This window comes from Hemicordylus capensis, chromosome 2 (assembly GCF_027244095.1).
Source record: "Hemicordylus capensis ecotype Gifberg chromosome 2, rHemCap1.1.pri, whole genome shotgun sequence".
Lineage (NCBI taxonomy): Eukaryota > Metazoa > Chordata > Lepidosauria > Squamata > Cordylidae > Hemicordylus > Hemicordylus capensis.
The window spans coordinates 221782656-221802104 of NC_069658.1; the positions used below are offsets into that span (position 1 = coordinate 221782656).

The following is a 19449-nucleotide window of genomic DNA, read 5'->3' on the forward strand; positions in this document are numbered from 1 at the left end:
AATTACAGGCCAGTTAGCTTAACGTTCGTTTCAGGCAAATTGATGGAAAGCATCCTCAAGGATAAAATTGTAAAGCACATAGAAGAATAGGCCCCGCTGGGAGAGAACCAGCATGGCTTCCACAAAGGTAAATCTTGCCTCACAAACCTTTTGGAGTTCTTTGAGTGTCAACAGGTGTGTGGGAAAAGGTGGATAAAGTATACCTGGACTTCCAAAAAGCTTTTGACAAAGTTCCTCATCAAAGACTCCTGAGGAAACTTAGCAGCCATGGGATAAGGGGACAAGTACCTGTGTGGATTGCTAACTGGTTGAAGGAAACCGAGGGTAGGTATAAATGGAGAGTTTTCACAATGGAGGGAAGTAAGAAGTGGGATCCCCCAGGGATCGGTACTGGGACTGGTGCTTTTTAATTTATTCACATATGATCTAGAAGCAGGGGTAAGTGGTGAGGTGGTCAAATTTGCATTACCCAACTCTTTTGGGTAATGATATCCAAAACTGATTGTGAGGAGCTCCAAAAGGATCTCTCCAAACTAGAGGAGTGGGCGACAAAATGGCAAATGTGCTTCAATGCAAGCAAGTGTAAAGTGATGCATATTGGGGCAAAAAACCCCAACTTCCAGGATATGCTGATGGTATCTGAGCTGTCGGTGACTGACCAGGTGAGGTATCTTGGGGTCATGGTGGACAGCTCATTGAAAGTGTCGACTCAATGAGTGGCAGCTGTGAAAAAGGCCAATTCCATGCTAGGGAAAATAAAATGGCTAATATTATAATGCCCTTATACAAAACTATGGTGTGGCCATACCTGGAGAACTGCATACAATTCTGGTCACCACATCTAAAGAAGGACATTATAGAACTGGAAAAGGTGGAGAAGAGGGCAACCAAGATGATGAGGGGCCTAGAGCACCTTCCTTATGAGGCAAGACCTGGAGCTTTTTAGTTTAGTGAAAAAGATGACTGTGTGGAGACATGATAGAGGTCTATAAAATCATGCATGGTGTGGGAAAAAGTGGTTAGAGAGAAATTTCTCTCCCTCTCCCGTAACACTAGAACCAGGGGTCATCCCATGAAATTGACTGCCAGGAAATCTAGGACCAACAAACGGAAGTACTTTTTCACACAACGCATAATCAACTTGTGGAATTCTCTGCCACAAGATCTGGTGGTAGCCAACAACCTGGATGGCTTTAAGAGGGGCTTGGAGAACTTCATGGAGGAGAGGTCTATCAACGGCTACTAGTCTGAAGGCTATAGGCCACCTCTAGCCTCCAAGGTAGGATGCCTCTGAGTACCAGTTGCAGGGGAGTAACAGCAAGAGAGAGGGTATACCCTCAAACTCCTGCCTGTAGGCTTCCTGTGGCATCTGGTGGGCCACTGTGTGAAACAGGATGTTGGACTAGATGGGCCTTGGGCCTGATCCAGCAGGGCTGTTATTCTGTGGTCTTATCTCCACTGCAAGAAGCAATACATTCTCCCACAGAATGTTGCTTTTCATCAGCAACCACAGATTGTTGAGTGGCCCAAGAGAACCAACTTTGGATCATGCATGTAAAGTGAGATACATACAGCTGAGGACTTGAGAGTTATCTAATTATTAAGATTAGTGGCTGACATGGTGAAGAATACTCAAAGTAGTCCCATTGAAATTAAAAGGACAACTTAGGCATGTCAGCCATTTGTTTTAGCTAGCTAGACTGCAACAGATGAGTACCATGGATATTTTTTACACTGAAATATTTAACAAAATATTTGCACCCCACTGGCAACACAAGACCCACGGGATTGGCTAGGTGTGCGTCCACTGTTGCTGGGTGTGTGGACCGTATTCAGGACAAGTAGCAGATAGAACTGGACTGGGGCCAAAAATCTATTAACTGTCCAAACAGCATTTGGATCAGAATCTCATGGCAGAAAAATTATAAGACCAGTGATAAGCCATACTCTGTCCTGCTCATGGTGAAACAGGAGGTCTGGTACCCACGTTGATTAATTGTGGGTTCAGGTAACCATGTTAGTCAGCGGGTGATGACATTTTTCATGATGACTCACCATAAAGCTTTCCCCCCCCACCAGATGTTGAGGCTGTAAATGGGAATAATACTCTCATGTGATTACCACATGACTGGATTAAACAAGTCATATAAACCAATTCATATGTGGTGCCACTTAATGGTGCAGCAGGAAATGACTTGACTAGCAAGCCAGAGGTTGCCATTTCAAATCCCTGCTCATATGTTTCCCAGACTATGGGAAAAGGATGTTTCCCAGACTATGGGAAACACCTATATCGGGTAGCAGTGATATAGAAAGGTGCTGAAAGGCATCATCTCATACTGAGATGGCAATGGTAAAACCCCTCCTGTATTCTACCAAAGACAACCACAGGGCTCTGTGGTCGCCAGGAGTCGATACCAACTCAACAGCGTGCACACATTTTACCACCTCTAAGCACATGCATCTTCTGGCCTAGCTGAGACATGCTGATTAATGAGCTGTCTGTGCAGGGACACTGATGTAGATGTGCTTTCTAGTGATTTCCCCCATGGGCATTCTAGAGCTGATTGTGCTATGGAGGAGTGCACCATGAGTCTGCCTTCCTATTTGAATTGGCTCTGCCCCTACTCTGAGGAATGTATGGGGACAAGGGATTAGGCCACATGATTGCCATCTGATGGAAAGGGATGTTGGAACACGAGGACTGATGATTCAGGGGAACCCATAATACAGATGAATTCAAGTGAAACATTCCAGAGATTACAGGAAAAATATCAAAGAAAACATTTATGGTTTCTACATTGATGCTTGCATTGCTTCCAAATGTCTGAACTCTTATGGTACAGTCTTCACAGCTAAGTCAGAGCTCATAAGATAAAATTAGGATAACATTAACTGTGGAGGAGATGAATACCTGTAGGCTTGAAAACTGCTGTAGACCTGCTGTAGAGCTCAGACAATGATAAAATACTTTTTTCTGCAGTTTCCTCAATCTCTGTTTCATTGCCAGGAATGGAATTGCCAAAGTAAATCAATTTTTCAGGGAGTAGAGTTATACAAGCAATGGGGAGTCTCCTGCTTTCACAGTAGGTATTATATTCATCATCACACATTGACACTGACTGAAGCACTGCTCTCCAACACCAAAGCACCACCACCACCCTTTAACTTAGAGTCTTTCTAGATAACTAGCTTGGAGAGCTACACTGGTGTAAGTTGTTGTGTAGAAATTCAGCCATCTTCCCACAAGCAAAGGTTTCTGTTTTGAGAGGACTGACAGGTTTGCAGGTCTCAAAAGTACAGTATGTTGTCATTCTGCAGCTAAGAGAGCCGAAGTAATTTGGAGTGGGACTTTTAAACCATCCTACAACAGCTTGGAATCACTAGCCCTGCAGAGCATTTCCTTCAGGAGAACAGAATGAGGGATGGACTGCTTATGCTCTTCAGCATGAAGGTGCACTTTACTCAGCTTATAGAACCAGTCAGCAAGCTGTAGACACTACCACAGGCCACGGGAACTGAAATGTCTCCATAATGTTATGGACAAAAAGAAGTTACAGCAGGTACAGAACCATGTGACTAAGGAGCACCCCACCCCGATATGGATTACCATTATTATACCCAATCACTGTAATCTGAAAAAAAGGAGCAGGTTAAAGATACAGCTGTGTGTACCACCAAAGGGCAAGATGGCTTCCTTTACCCACCTGCAATGCATAATGGGCAAAAACCTAGAATGAAAGTGAAATTCAGCAGAGTGGGGGGATATAGAGCTAGGTATCAACATCCACCCACACCTTAGCCCACTTGCTTTTCTCTTATTCAAAAAGGTAGGTAGCTTTAGAGATTCTTTTCATTTTACATTGAGTGATCACACATGATCACAGCTCGCAATGGAGATTAAACAAGCAGAAGCATGCAAGTTTCTAGTATGGGCACTCTGGCAGTATTTTTAGAACAGCGATTCCTAATCTGTCTGACCCTCCCAGTGACAATATGACCATTTCTCATCGTTTGTTTTCATGAAAGCAAGGATGCCCCAAACTGCAGAAGTAAGCTTCAACGCCCCCATTTCATTTCTAGTTTTGAGATCAGCAGGGATTGCAAGGGCTGATGTGAGGCATTAGGCATACAGAGAGTTGGAGGAACCACTTACCTATGGAGGAGGACAAGCACCTTTACAGCATAAGAGCTTATGCATCTACCATCAGTGCTCCAGCAGCCTTGGCTGAGCTCTCTTTATTTGTCTTCCAGAGTTAGGAAAGGAAAACAAAGCAAGAGTTGCCTGGGACAACCCCTCTAATTTCAACTGTTTCCCCAAGAAGAGCATAATCTCAGTCTTCCTCCTCAGAGAAAACTGTACTGCTCAACGGATGCAGGTTACAGAAAGAGGCAAGTTAATTCAGTGGTTAACATGGAATTTGTATGTTGGCAAGGATCAGCAATCGAGCAGCCCTTGGTGCTCATGTCCTGTTCTTCTCCAATGGCTCCATCTGGTGGTCTTGGATATGCACTACCTCACCTCTTTACTACAGAGGCAACACAGCATCAGATACAGCCAAATGCATATGGGCAGCTGGTGAGCCCTCCCTCCAACAGCCAAGGCACTCATGACAGGCGGGTCATAACCCCTTCTCAAAGTAGAATGGCGGGAGTTGATTTCATTCAGCAGGATTCAGCTTCTCCTGTGCATTTTTTTTTATAGCCTGTTTTCTAATTTAAGAGCATATATCTTTTGTATCAGATATCCGAGTACTCTACACACTCACTCAGGTCTTATTGACACAGAGATACTCCACATTTCCCCGACACCTGCCTATGGTATGTCGTCATTGCTAGCTGATCTTGTGAAGATGCCTTTGCAAAAGACACAGATATGGTTAGCATGAGTTATTTTCCAGGGTGCAGCCTCCTGAAGTCAAGAGAGCAAGGGGGAGCCAGCTCTTGCCTCCAGTCTGCATAGATGTAAAGACACACACACACACACACACACACACACACACACACACACACAGTAGTACAGTCTGTCATGTCACACAGTGCAGCTAGGGATGAACCTGTTGAACTGTTTAATATATTTATAGGACAGTTATGCTTTTCCAGTATATCTGTAGCAAAAAACAAACACACTCTCCTTGCTTTTCAAACAGCACAGGACATATTACTGTGGAGAAAATGAATACATCGTACAACAGGGAAAGAGAGAGCCTTTAGCAACTTGTGATCCTGGGGAACAGTCCTTGGTGTGAACACGGGCATCACAAGTACACACATGTGGTCTTATTTCATTGGCCACGTCATCCACACATGGCAAAGAGAGAGTATTGCTCTGATGTTGCCGTCTCTGGATGTATGCGCTATTATGTTAATAGCACCTGCGTAGGGCCGCCTGGATCACCTAATCAAAAGCAATACAAAAGGCAAGTTCAATCATGCCTAGACATGAATGAGCTCCTTCCATTCCTTCCCGTTACATTCTAGCACTTGTGTGATCACACTTGTCTTGGGATTCTTCTCATGCAGATGTGGTTTCTATGCCGGCCTACGTCACATTAGAGGGCATAGATGCCCATTTTCCACAGAGACCCCCATTCTTCCCCTCAATATAGATGGCAGAAGCAAATTTGACCAACTTACTTATAAATTGACTCATGTACTCTCAAAGGCAGTATCTGAAAGGCTAGTTTATACATTTGTTCAAGTGAAGTTAGGAAAATTACATATCCAAGTATTGGGTTTTCTTGACAGTTTATTCTACTTACAGTGAGGATTTCAGTTAATGTGGTTGTTTATGTAAAGCAAAAATAAAAAGCCTCCAGAAAATGCATTATGCCTCTAAGACAGGGATACACTGGACAAGTAGGAGCGATGTAGGATGTGGAGACGTGAGATCCTAGCCGGGGCTTCCCTAGTTCAGGCCATTTCTCAGAGGACCGAGCTTTCCGCCACCACGAGCCACAAGCACAGCCAGCAATTTTAAACAAGTGTAGCCCACATCCAGTATTGCCGCTAGGTGCTAGAATGCATCCGAAGCCCTTTCTGCCAGGGCAGCTTTGCTTGCCATCTATGGCACTAGGAAATGAGCAGCAGTGCATTAGAGATGCGGCAAGGAACATCACTGGGTCTATACTACAGCCATGCCTGCCGGTAGCCTTGCTCCTGCCCAGGTATGCCACGGACTCCCGCTGCCTGTGGCACTTACAGCACCTGTGCTTTACCGCCCACCCACAGACTGCACACCTCCATGGCAATGATACAGGCTGTAGCTAGGACCCACCCTTTCAGCTGGGCTTCTTTTGCCTTATCAACTGCACGGAGAACCACCCTCGCCTCCAGTACTCAGACAGACGGAACAGACTCATTCGGGTGGTCGAGAAGTGTTAGCAGAGATCGTTGGAGTACATGAGCTGGAAGTTATACATGCCAGAGGAAAGGTTACGGCTGCGTTCCTCACAAAGACAGAAACCACACGGGCGTGAGAAAGCGGCTGAAGTCCTGTGCATAGCGGAAGTCGTCCCTTGCTTTAGGCACAGAGGGCATCGGGGGGGCGGGGGGTGTACTTTTTGCCCATGCGTAAAGAGATGGAATAGTAGGGAAGGGAAAGAGACGCAACATACAAACATCCATGGGAACGGACAGGAAAAGCAGAAGAAAGCAGCCAAGAGGCCTCCTCTCAATAAAGACGGCAGCAGATCAAACCAAAGTCTTGTCCAGGAGAGATCGGTGGGGGGCAGAGGGGGGCTGCACACTTTACTGTACTTCTTCTCACACTGACAGCAGCATCATGAGCAGGCCTCGACTCCTCATTGGCTGTTGTACTTCCAGGAGCACAGTTCCACCAAGATGGGAGACGCTGGTTCGAAGATCAAGGCTCCATTCTTGTTCTCCATTGTCCCCCAAGGTGGAGAAAGATGGGGATTTGCAAAGAGATGGGCTCTGCAAATGAAATGCTGGTGCATGGCAGTGAGCATGCCAAAAAAAAAAATCAGCACTTTCGCAGCATGCTATGGTAGCGGGGTAGTACATTCCTAGCACACCTGGTGTAAGAATTTGGGAGAGGGCCAGGTAAAGCCCCTTGGAGGGCTATATTCAGCCCATTGGCCACCAGTTGAACCTCCCTGCCCTGGAACATCCTGACCTCAGTTATTCTTCCAACAGCTCCTCTCTGGTCAAATCCTGATGGAACTATAGCTAGAGAGATGTATAGTCTCAGGCCATACTTCACAGCTGTGCCACTGCCTTGTTTGGCAGACACAACGGCACCCACTCAGAAGCATCATACACAAGCTCAGGCCCTTTGCTCTCAACTCCCTTCAGCTAGAAGTAAAACAGCTTCCATAGCTTGTTAGGCAGCAAACAAGCACAAATTCATACACGCATGCTCACCACTCTGACAGCACTATCAAGTGACGAACTTCAGGTTGAAGACCAACTCCTAATAGGAGTGCTGGAGGGGGGTGTAAGTCGGAACTCTGGTGCCAGAGTTCCCAAGAGACCTCTTAAGATCAGACAAGAATGCAGGCCCTGTGACAGAGCAACTGCCTCCAAGAGCAAATCCTCCCATTACTCCTGTGAATAGGAAAGGAGAGGAAGACAAGAGGTCCCAGATACACCCCCCCCCCCCGATGCTGAGCGGCTGCGCATGCTATCCAGTGGAAGAGCAAGCAGTGTGGGAATTGCTACCTGAATGGTAGGCTCCCATACACCTTTTAACCCATCTCCAATTCTGACTACGAATTCAGGGCTCCTCATCTAGTTAGTGGAAGTGCGACAGAGATGCAGGGTTTGGGGGGGGGTATAAAAATCCGTTAAATAAATAAATAAAACAAATCAACTAGGGGATGAATCAGACCAATGCATTTTGGACTTCCTGTCACCAAGTCGAGTGCTGCTTCAAGGCCAGTAAGAGAACATGCTGCTCGTTCCCAAACCAGATCTTGTGTGGGCAGATCAGCTATCGTGAGCTCAGACCTCACAGCTGGAGAAAAACCCACACCAACTCTAGGGTCACAATACCCAAATCCTCTCGCTGGCAACAGTGCTGGGACCAACCTTCAGTCTCCTCCTGCTGCTCCTGTCCTTTCCGTAACACTGGCCATGCCACAGCAGATTCCTTGCAACAATGTCACAACACACAAAAACTGCTAACTGGGCAAAGAGGCACCTTTTACCGTGGTGATTCTCTTTGTTTAGCAGGGGGAGAGTAACTGGCCTTATCCACCCCCAGCACAGTACTTCCAGTGACTGTTGCTGGTGTGTGTCTTATGTTTCTTTTTAGAATGTGAGACCTTTGGGGACAGGGAGCCATCTTATTTGTTTGTTATTTCTCTTTGTAAACCACCCTGAGCCATTTTTGGAAGGGCGGTATAGAAATCAAATCAAATCAAATAAATAAATAAATAAATAGATAAATAAATAAATAAAAGTAGTAGTAGTAGTAGTAGTAAGTGAAGCCCAAGGGTGTCTTTGAGGGCATCAGCCCGCCGCTCTAGACCCACAGCCTCCCTCCAAGAGTACTCCCTCAGGAGCTGCAGCAGCAGGGAGGGGGTTCAGCTCAAATCTGGAAACACTGTATTAGTCTTGTATGGACAGTAAAGAAAACTAAAGGAAAAGTTTTGATGGCAAAGCCAGAATGAAAAAGGAAAGAAGGTGAAGGGAGGAGAGAGGGAAGGGAGGGAGGCTGCAGACAGGGGGAGGGGGAAGGGGACCACGTTCTCAGGTAAAAAAGTAGACTGGGGACAGAAGCAACAGAAGGAAAAGAAAAGGAGGAGAAAACAAGAGGGCATGTTACACACCAAAGAATCCCACGCTCAAGGACAAAGGCTGCTGAGCATCCAAGAAGGGCCTCCCATCCCTCATCCAACAGGCAAGGCACCCCACTATCCCAAAGGGCACCAGGTTCACAACGTCGTTGGTCTTTGCCATCACTCGCAGGAGAGAGAGTTAGCAGATAACCCTTTTCCTCCGCACCAGTAACGGGCAGGCAGATGGTGCTCTGTATCCAGTGCTTGCAGCTCACAAACCCAGTTATCCTGCGCCTCCTGTGGTACTTACGTGCAATTGCGATCACCACAATGGCACAAATCACTCCCAGCATGATCATCATCTGCAAAGAAAGTTACAAAGAGACTATCTGTAGACACACACACACTCCTCCACTGCCTCAGACAGGACACACCAGAGTCTCTCACCAAGATGGGCTGCTGAAAGTACAGGAAGTCCCAACGTAAACAGCTTGTGTTCCAAAGGTCTGTCCTAAGTGAGGTGTTTGGAACGCATTTTCCCCTAGAAACAGTCTTAGAAATGGTGGTCAGGTCCCCAGGCTAGCGCACAGAAGATGATTTAAACCACAACGTAGCTGAAATTCTATCCATTTGCAATTAAAAATAATAGAAAACAGTACTGTTGCAATATTAGAAAACAGAGTAATTATGAAACGAACAGTGTTTTTTAAAAACCTACTATGAATGCTGGTGTTGGGCAGAAAGCCACAATAATTTGAGCTGCCAGGTAGTGGCGGGTAGGAAGAGTACAGTGGGAACATAGGAAGCTGCCATATACGAAGTCAGACCATTGGTCCAGTATTGTCTACAGACTGGCAGTGGCTGCTCCAAGGGTGCAGGCAGGAATGTTTCTCAGCCTTGTCTTGGAGATGCCAGGGAGTAGGGATGTGCATGAATCGATATTTTGATTCGATTTGTGCCCAAATCGAATCACCCGTGATTTGTTTTGTGTCCGAATCTGTCCCTCTGAATCACCCCAGATTCAGTTTGGATTTGATTTGGATTCAGATCGATTTGGACCACTTATAAAGGTCTTAGGGGCACCATGTTTGGGTGGTGGTTATGTCTCCATGCGTGCCACTCACCACCCAGATTTCAAGGCAGTGGGGCACTTGCTTGATTTTTAATCTTTTTAAAAAGTTTGTTTATTTTGTATATTTCCGCCAAAAGAAATAATGGGAATTCGAAGTTCCCCTATCCTAATCCTAACATGGACCCTCAGCTTTAATTTGTTTTAAATAGCTAAGCTCTAGCCCTTGTAGAAGTGGTGTTATGGAGCAAAATGTGCGGTCACTATTTTTCAAGTCTTTGGATTCTTTGGTGTACAATCTCTTTTCCTCATAATGAATCCCTATGATGATTCATTACACACCTTCATTTCGTCTGTTCATTTTGACCCTAATGCTTTGCGAGTGGGATAGGGAATTAGTGGCATCTCATGTGCCAACTAGCCCCCAACCCGCAAGCCACTGGGTATTCAGTTTCTATTTTAGGAATTTTTGAGGTGTTTAGACTCTTTGGTGTATAATGAATCCTCATGGGATTCATTATGAGGAAAGGTTATTAGACACCAAAGAGTAAACACTTGAAAAAATCCTAGAACTAACTGAACATAGGAAGCTGACATATATGAGTCAGACCACAGGTCCATCTAGCTCAGTGTTGTGAGACGGGCAGTGGATTCTTCAAGGCTACAGGCAGGAAAGTCTCTCAGCCCTATCTTGGTGATCCTGCCAGGGAGAGAACTTGGAACCTTCTGCTCTTCCAGAGTGGCTCCATCCCCTAAGGGGAATATCTTACAATGCCCACACATCAAGTCTCCCATTCATATGCAACTAGAGCAGACCCTGCTTAGCTAAGGGGACTAGTCATGCTTGCTACCACATGACCAGCTCTCCTCTGAGTAGCACCCCACTGCCTTGCAGAATGTGGGTGTGTGTGTGGGGCAAATGGCAGTTGACAGTTGGCACTGTCCGATGACAGTCAAAATGAATAGAAGAAATGAAAGTGTGTAATGAATCTTGATAGGGATTCATTGAGGAAAGGTTATTATACACAAAAGAATCCAAAGACTTGAAAAATAGTGAACACACATTGCACTCCATAACTCCACTTCTACAAGGGCTACAGATTAGCTTTAAAAAAAAAAAAAAGAAATCTGGGAATCTGGGGAAATTGAGGAATCCGAATCTCAAATTGATTCGAATCTGGCATGATTTGATTTGTAGCCGAATCTAGACAATGAACCACAAGGGCAATTCGTTCTGTCTTCAAATCACCTGAATCAGCACCCAAATTTGCACCCAAATTGATTCACACATCCCTACCAGGGTGGGAACCTGGGACCTTTTGCATGCAAGCATGCAGGTGCTCTTCTGTATGTAGGTAGATAGAGACTGAAGGGGGCTAGAGCATTTTGTGGGGCCCCAAGCCAAACTCTTTCTGAACACTGCTTCCCAGCAGCAAAGTGGACTGCTTTCTGGTCGCTGCAGAGGCTCGTACGCCGAGAGACCTTGCTTTCCACGTGCTGCTGCCAAATCACCCATGGACACGTGGCTGCAAGAACAGGAAGAAAGATCCAAAAGCAGAGGAGGCACCAGCAGTGAGGCGAGGCATGACTGACTAGCAGCTTGGACCAGTGTGCACAAGCCGCCTGTTTGCAGAGAGCAAGCTGCTAACCATTATGGAAGGGGCATAATGTACTGAGCATCAGCTTAGCCAGGTGCATTCTCTCTTAAACAAAGCAGTCGCTGCCGCCGAGAAAGAGGTATTTAAAGCTAAGGCAGGAGGCGGGTCTGTTAAGAAAGAACAGCCGAGACGTTGCCATGCTGTTGTCCCGTTCCCGTTTATATATGCGGGTTGGTGTCCGTATGCCAGGATTTCTGTATTGTGGAGCTTGGTTTGTAGTTTGGACGTTTTGTTTGTTAGGGTGTCCCTGTAATTGCCATTGTAGCTCTCCGACACAGTGTCAGACCACTGGTCCAACCAGTCCAGTCCTGTCTCCTCCAGCAGACAGCACTTCAAGGTCTCTGCAAAGACTCCCTCTTTCAGTCCTGCTGGCCTGGCACCTCTGAAGGATGCTATACCTGCCGTTAGGATACACTCGACCCTGCTCGATGCAGACCCTTATCCCAGTTCAGGACACAAGCAGTTGCTTCATTGCCACAGGGGCCTATGCTCTCTATGCTCAACGGTAGCTGTACACCAGCACACAACCATTAGATGCTCACCTTACAGTTCTTCCACCAGTACTTCCTCTTGAGTGCGGCTGCGCTGCTTTCAAATACTTGGGCACCAGCCTGGAGTGCGTCTGCTCGTTCATCTAGCTCTGATAGCTTCTGATCTCGCTCCAAGACTTTGTCCACATTCACACGCATGATGTCCACCACCTGGAGAGAGAGGACAGCTAACTCACCCACAGAGAGAAAAGCTCAAGCCCATCACAAACAGCAGAGACGGTTACCAACTCACCTCTTCCACTTGCGCTTGAGTCTGTTGCAGCCGACGATTGCTGGTCAAGTTTGGTGGTGCTCCAGGGGGTCCCCCAGCATTTTCTCCTTCTGGGCCTGCCCCAGGGGCAGCTTGCTGAGCTGGATCAGACCTGTGGAGACAGACAACTCACGTCCATGTCAATACAGATATAAACCGGGAAGAGGCTACCTCAAATGTTACAGTGTAGACTTCAGACTAGACTTGGTACTGTCTAGAGCAGCTAGAATCAGAAGGGTTGCTCCACCTTCCCTACAAGGTAAAAACCTGAAGCATTTAAGACTTAAGTTTAAGAATAAACTACTAAGGGAAGCAACAATAAAGCTCTGCTTAGTCTGGAAAAAGCTCTCTCCCCACTCAGTACAGGAAGTTAGGATCATCCAATGAACTTGTCCCAAATCTACAGCTAAACAGGAAGCACTTCTAGCTTCGAAGAGAAGGTCTCAACAGCTATGAGTGCCGATAACACAAGGGACTTGGGTTCAGAGGTGACATCTCAATGCCAGTAAGGTCTCTCTCAACACGAGTTGCTAGGGGACAAGCAAGGGTGGGGTTTTTTGCCTTCATGACTAGCTGGTGGGCTTCCAGGAAGGACCTGGCTGGACCCTGGAGACCAGAGGGCCCTTTAGTACACAAACAGCAGCACAGAGAGAGATTGCAACAGCAGCTAAATAGGACAATAGTGATCCAGAAGACAGAAACAGATGTCAAGGATCATGATAGTTTCCTACCCATTTTATCTTGTGCAAGGATCTCTCCACTCTGGCACAGTAGCCCAAGGGGAATTATGAGCAAATATGGACCAGGAAGTCACCCAGCTCAGGTTTCTGCTTGCCTACAGCTGCCTCAGTTGGCCTTAACTACTCTCCCCATATCTGCAATGGAAAGAATATTGACTTACCACCAGACAGAGTTATTATAAGGATTATTATAAAAATGCATGTGCTACATACATGCTAAGCATCATGGCTGCAATTATACCATGGAGGCAAGTTTTGCAGGAAACAAGGTCACAAGGATACTCCTCCTGCATCATCACTAAGGGGAAATTGGGAGAGATCCCAGGAATTCCAAGGTTTAAGCAAAGATGAAGGAACTGCTGTGTCACAAGGCAGGAACATATTCCACCAGGTAAAGCTACTTTCCCTGGTGGGATATGTTGCTGTTTTGCTGCCTCCGGCAAAACAGATCAGAAACCAGCATTTTTAAGAACCAGTTCAGAGAACAAGGCCATTCCTCTAACATGGCATCAGGGAAGATGGAAGAACAACATTGGCAGTGTGTACCAGAATGCATCAGACCAACAGCCAGTCCAACACAAGCCTTTGTATACGGGATGCTTCAGGACATGTCACCAGCACCCAGGGCCAATCCACTGAGAATGCAAAACAAATGGATGCCTTCGCTGGGGACGGCAAAAAAGCTCAGACTCCTATTATTCCTCTATAAGAAACCGAGCAGAAAAGCTCAGTTCTGGCTCAACTAGCTAAGGGAGCAACTCTCCCCCACAGGAACCTCTCTCCTCGCGTCTGCTCCACAAGCAGTACGACCGCCTTCGAGAGGATCCCGTCTCTGCACGTCAAGCAAAGGGGAATATCCACACCCTGCTCATAAAACATGCGAAACAGAGTTCGCTGGAGAAGTAGTCACACATGATTCCTGCCATCCCTGGACACAAGGGTATTCTCCAGGACCAATACACCTGCATTGGTTAGGAACAGCTCCTTTTAGTTTTCTACCAGACATTAGCGACAATCAATCACACACACAAACAGCCACAACTTAAGAGACTTTAGCATCATGTGTGAATGAGCTCTCGCGGCCCAATCTAAATCTAACAATAAAACTCCCCAATCCCACCCTGGTGGCAGCACGGGGACCCACTCGTGGCTGCCCTACGGACAATCAGTGCTTTCGAGGAGAGCGCTTCTGTGGCCGGGGGCTGGAGCAGAGAAACAAGAGTAAGGAAGAGCCCACATAAGGACACCGAGTGGGAGAACTGCAGCAAGCTCGAGACTGGCCGATGGGACATCGCGGAGGAGATATGAGAGGGAACGGTGCGCGATCCGTCCCTACTCCGTGTTCACTCCGACACCGCCGGTCACAGGGGCAGATGATGGAGAGAACAAGGAAGGGGGCGGGGGGAGACAGTGCTGCAATGCGCCACTCAGCAGGTGCCTCCACCATGCCGGGGAAGCGGCAGCGCAGAGCGGGAACCAGGCAGGACCCGGCTGCCTCCTTCCCTGCCTACTCACATGGCCAGCCGGAGCTCCGGGAGACCCCGTCCCTTTCAGCGCTGAGCCGGTGGTCTGCCGGTGTGAGCGTTCACAGCCTCCCGCGCAGGCGAGCGAAAAGTGCTGCAGCAGGAGGCGCCCCCACCCCCCACCCCTTTATAGAGCGGAGGGAAGCAGCCCTTTCAGCCGCGCTCCTCCTCCATCCCAGGGAGAGCCAATGGAGAGTGCGCTCTTCCCAGAGTTGCCGGCAAGCTCAGCGAGCCAATCAATGCTCTTTCTCGTCCGAAAAAGGGAGACTTCTCCGTCCAACAGCCAATCAACGGGCTTAGTATGCATAGCACCGCCCGCTTAGCAGGCACAGGCAGAGACTCCCCTTCTTCTTCCCTATGTCTTCTTACTGGCCCGGTAAACAGCAGCACAGGGGACGTCATTTGCGCCTTTTGCCCAATTAAAGCCACGGGCAGCTTCCCCCCTCATAACAGGACCAAGGTGGGTTTTCTGGGGCCCGTGGGTGGGTTCCTTTCAACAGCCAACCCGCACACAGCGGAGGTCTGGAAAACCCATCCCCACGAGCTTCGAAAGCCTCAACCACTCCTGCGGAGAAGCGGCTGTCCGGCGGAGTTGTACCCCGGACACAAATCTGATAGAAAAGAGAAAATTATGCTACACTGGGCCGGGTTATTGTGCATGGCACTTACCCTCCCACTCACACGCCTCCCATTCATTCCCCACCAGTTTTCCTCATGTCTCTCGAATTTAAAATACCCCTGCCAACTTGGCAAAGAAGCGCCTTTTTAATGTGGTGATTCTCTATATTTAGCAGGTGGAGAGCAACTGGTTTTCTGCACCCCCAGCACAGTACCCCTCCATTGGCTGTTGCTGGTCTCAAGTTTCTTTTTAGATTGTGAGTGAGCCCTTTGGGGACAGGGAGCCATCTTATTTATTTGTTATTTCTCTGTGTAAACCACCCTGAGCCATTTTGGGAAGGGTGGTATAGAAACAGAAAAAATAAATAAAAATAAAGTCACAAAGGACATGAGGAGGTCCTGAACTGGAGCTAGTTTGCAATGCACTGCTTTGCGCATTGGCCATGCTTCTGCCTAATCTGCCTCAAGGCCCTTCCACTTCATCCTGCCTCCCCTTTTGCCACATCCCCACCCTTCTCCTTGCTTGGTTAATTGGGTTTGCTTCCCACCCCGTGCCTTTTTTCTGATCATCAAGGCAGCTGAAAAGACCCCCAGTAGTTCTAAATGCCCAGCGTGGCTTAGTTGCAGTGCAAAACCTCTTTTGCCATGGCAGCAGTTAAAGCAGGCCATTAGGACTAGACTGCCCAATTGCAAGCTGAAAGCACATTTTCCTTCCCATTGAAAAAAAAAAAGTGAGGGGGCTTGATTCCAAGTGCTTGACCTGTCATGTTGCACAAGCAAAGGGAAATTCAGAACCACCTTTACTGTGTGATGGTCCTTTGAAACAAAGAGAGCTAGAGATAGTGAACTGTCCACATATAATTGCTATTTTACGTGTCTGCTTCCTTTTCCTCTGCAGTGTCAGGTCTCCATCTCATGAAGAGAGCTGGTCTTTTGGTAGCAAGCATGACTTGTCCCCTTAGCTAAGCAGGGTCCACCCTGGTTGCATATGAATGGGAGACTAGATGTGTGAGCACTGTAAGATATTCCCCTCATGGGATGGAGCTGTTCTGTGAAGAGCAGAAGATTCCAAGTTCCCTACAAAGTGGTTGTTTGTACATCATATATACAAAGATTTACACACGTGGTTTTGGTATCCTTGTGGTCATGCCTATGTCGTGCCTAGCTCACTAGCGTTCTGTTGGCAGGTGATTTTGGGACACTCTTGCTGGTCCTCTGCGAGCCATAGCTTAGCCACATTAAGTGGCAGTACTTGGTGGTATAAACGCCACCTCATTTCCCATAAATGAAAAGGGACCTTTTTCTCCTTAAAGAGAGTGATATGGTGATCAGCTTGCAACAAGTACTGTGAAGTGCAGTGTTGGTAGCGCTTAAGTTTTAAATCAGGTCTAAAAAAGGCCACTTCTTGAATCTCTCAATAAATTGTTTTCCTTAGCTGCTTAACCGAGGGGGATCCTTTAAATAGATCTGGTTCAACCTTCCATTTTTTTTAGTGTGAATAACAAATCTCTCAAGTAGTCCGGGTGGTCTCTTTTCAATACTTGTGTGATATTACCATTGAAAGAACCTTTCCTCCACCATGCTATGCCCCATGTTGACTTTCGCCAACGTAGAGTGAAAAGCGAAACCCAGGTTTTTTGCAGGAGGTTGGACATGTTACGGACATTAATGAAAATCCAGTTTCCCAAACTGTAGGACATGAATTCAGTCACAAAATAGGGTTGCAGGGCTGGTAGAGCTAGGCCTCCCTGCTCAACCTCCTTAAATGCTAAGATAGGGCTGAGAGAGATTCCTGCCTGCAACCTTGGAGAAGCTGCTGTCAGTCTGTGTAGACAATACTGAGCTAGATGGACCTATGGCCTACTCAGTATATGGCCGCTTCCTATGTTCCTACGATCTGACCTGAAATTACTTGGAGGGAGAGTTGGATATATAACCACAAGCATATGGGGTAATGGTTTTGGTTGTTATTTTCAATTTTTGAAGTGTTCTGAGAGTGCATTCTTTGGTGCAAAATGATAGTGGATTCTCTGGTCATTTATCATTTTGCACCAAAGATGATAGATGATCAAAGATGAACAATGATAGTGGATTCTTAGTTTATTCATAATTTTGCACCAAAGATGATGAATGAACATCTTTGTTCATTCATCGTCTTTGGTGCAAAATTATGAATGACCAGAGAATCCACTATCAACAAAATAGTGGATTTTGTAACATCAAAACCCAGTACCCCCTGGGCTTGTGGTTTTGGGGGTGGTTGGCACCACGTGCACTACACCACAACTGCACAATTGCACTACACCACAACCTGCTTTGGGCCACCCTGGTGCCCCCTTCATGGAGTTATGGGGCTGCTGAAATCCCCATCACTCCCTATGGGGAAAAGCTTAAAGATGTGCAAACCTCAGAAAATTGTTAAAAATCAGCCCTTGGGCCAATTTCTTTGAAATTTGGGTGGTAGCTTCTTTTCACACATTGGGCACTACCAACCACGACAACTTGCTCTGGGCAACCCTGGTGCCACCCACGTGGAATTATGTGGCTGCTGAAATCCCCATTATTCCTTATGGGGAAAAGCTTAAAGATGAGCAAACTTCAAAAATGTGTTAAACATCACCCCTTTGCCAAGTTTCTTTGAAATTTGGGTGGTAGCTTCCTTCCCAAATCGATTCAGATTTGGATTGATTTGGATCCAAATCAAATCTGGGGTGATTCGGGGGGACAGATTTGGAACCAAAACAAATCAAGGTGATTTGATTCAGGTACAAATCAAATTGAAAAAATTGATTCATGCAGATCCTTACTATTAGGCAATCTGTGGAGCAGTGGAGTATTTCACTTGTCCTATCAACCACCTAATGGTGCAGTGGGGAAGTAACTTGCCTAGGGAGCAAGAGGCTGTCAGTTCAAATTGCTGCTGGTATGTTTTCTAGACTATGGGAAACACCTATATCAGGCAGCAGTGATATAGGAAGGTGTTGAAAGGCATCATCTTATACTGTGTGGGAGGAGGCTATGGTAAATCCCTCCTGTAATCTACCAAGAATCCACATGGTTCTGCAAGAAGAATGAGTGAGCCAACAGCACTTCCAGGGGTGTAGCTATAATTGAGCGGAGGGGTTCAAAGAACCTGTGCCCCTCGGCTCCTAAGGGCCCCCCATCTCCATCTTCCTATTTTCTGCATTATCACCCTCACTCCGAGGGGCCATCAGGGAGAGGAGTGAACACGGCCCCCTCTCCCCTAGTTATGCCCCTGGGCACTTCACATAGATACACCATTCACGTGTTTCTACCTGGATAAAGAACTGATACCAAAAATAGTTTCAGATTTTAATCTAAATCAGGATATTGTCTTACCAACATTCTTCAGTGAGCCAGCTTCGCCCCTGGAGAAAGCCATGCAGTCCCTAGATGTTTGCAGAACCCTTTTATATTACCTTGACCATACAAAGAAATCCAGACTAACAGAACACCTTTTCCTTATTAACAAGTGATCTTCGAAGGAACAGTGCGTGTCTAGATAATGCGTGTCCCACTGGTTGGTGGAACTTATTTATTTATTTATTTATTTAGATTTATATATCACCCTTCCAAAATGGCTCCCTTTACAACATGATAAAAACAATTAAAACAAGTTAACAGTTAAAATCAAACTATTAAAACACAATAAAACCAATTAAAAAGCTTTTAAAAACCCTGGAAATCAGGGCAGCAATTTAAAACAATTTAAAACAGTTTGTCAATCATTTAAAACCCTGGAAGGCCAGGCCAAACAGATAGGTCTTAAGGCCTCTCCTGAAGGACAGTAATGACCTCAAATTATGAATTACGTTTGGCTTATAAAACTAAAAAAATAGATCCACACATACACACACACAAGGGAACACTCCACCCATGCCTATGCATCCTCAGCGGCTCATTTGTCTGGAGTATCATTTAAAGACTAACTGGCCCTGCCCAAAACAGCTGGCATTTGGATGATCCTGCTGGGTTCAAGTGTGTGATGAACCTGGAAAATCCCCAATAGCAAGTCCCCTCATGGACCCCATTTAGCCCCTTGTCTTATTTGGGATGCAGGGAGAAGGTGAGGGCACAGCCAGACTGTGATGCACTCTACCCCATATATGTGGGCAGACCAGGGTGGAGAGCACTCTTATTTCTCCCCTCACCCTCCCCTGGTGGGGGAAGCAATGGCAGTGCTGCTACTGCTGGTGGCATGATTGGCAATGTGCATCTTCAACAAAACAACAACAACAAATATTTATATACCGCTTCTCAACAGAAAGTTCCAAA

At 46.6% G+C, this 19449-nt stretch overlaps 1 protein-coding gene across 4 annotated transcripts; it reads right to left on the minus strand.

Annotated features, from left to right (window-relative positions):
* Positions 1-5052: 5052 nt before the first annotated feature.
* On the minus strand, positions 5053-14694 carry LOC128345560 (vesicle-associated membrane protein 1-like). Of its 4 annotated transcripts, none has more exons than XM_053297689.1 (5): positions 14528-14694; positions 12255-12384; positions 12014-12172; positions 9055-9106; positions 5053-6936 (listed from the first exon to the last, which is right to left on the minus strand). In XM_053297689.1, coding segments are annotated over exons 1-5 (414 nt in total). In that variant the 5' UTR covers positions 14530-14694; the 3' UTR covers positions 5053-6865. The 4 variants fall into 4 exon arrangements, with proteins under 4 accessions (XP_053153664.1, XP_053153663.1, XP_053153665.1 ...); XM_053297688.1 differs by having other exon boundaries at positions 5053-6950; XM_053297690.1 differs by having other exon boundaries at positions 5053-5398; positions 14528-14691.
* Positions 14695-19449: the final 4755 nt, after the last annotated feature.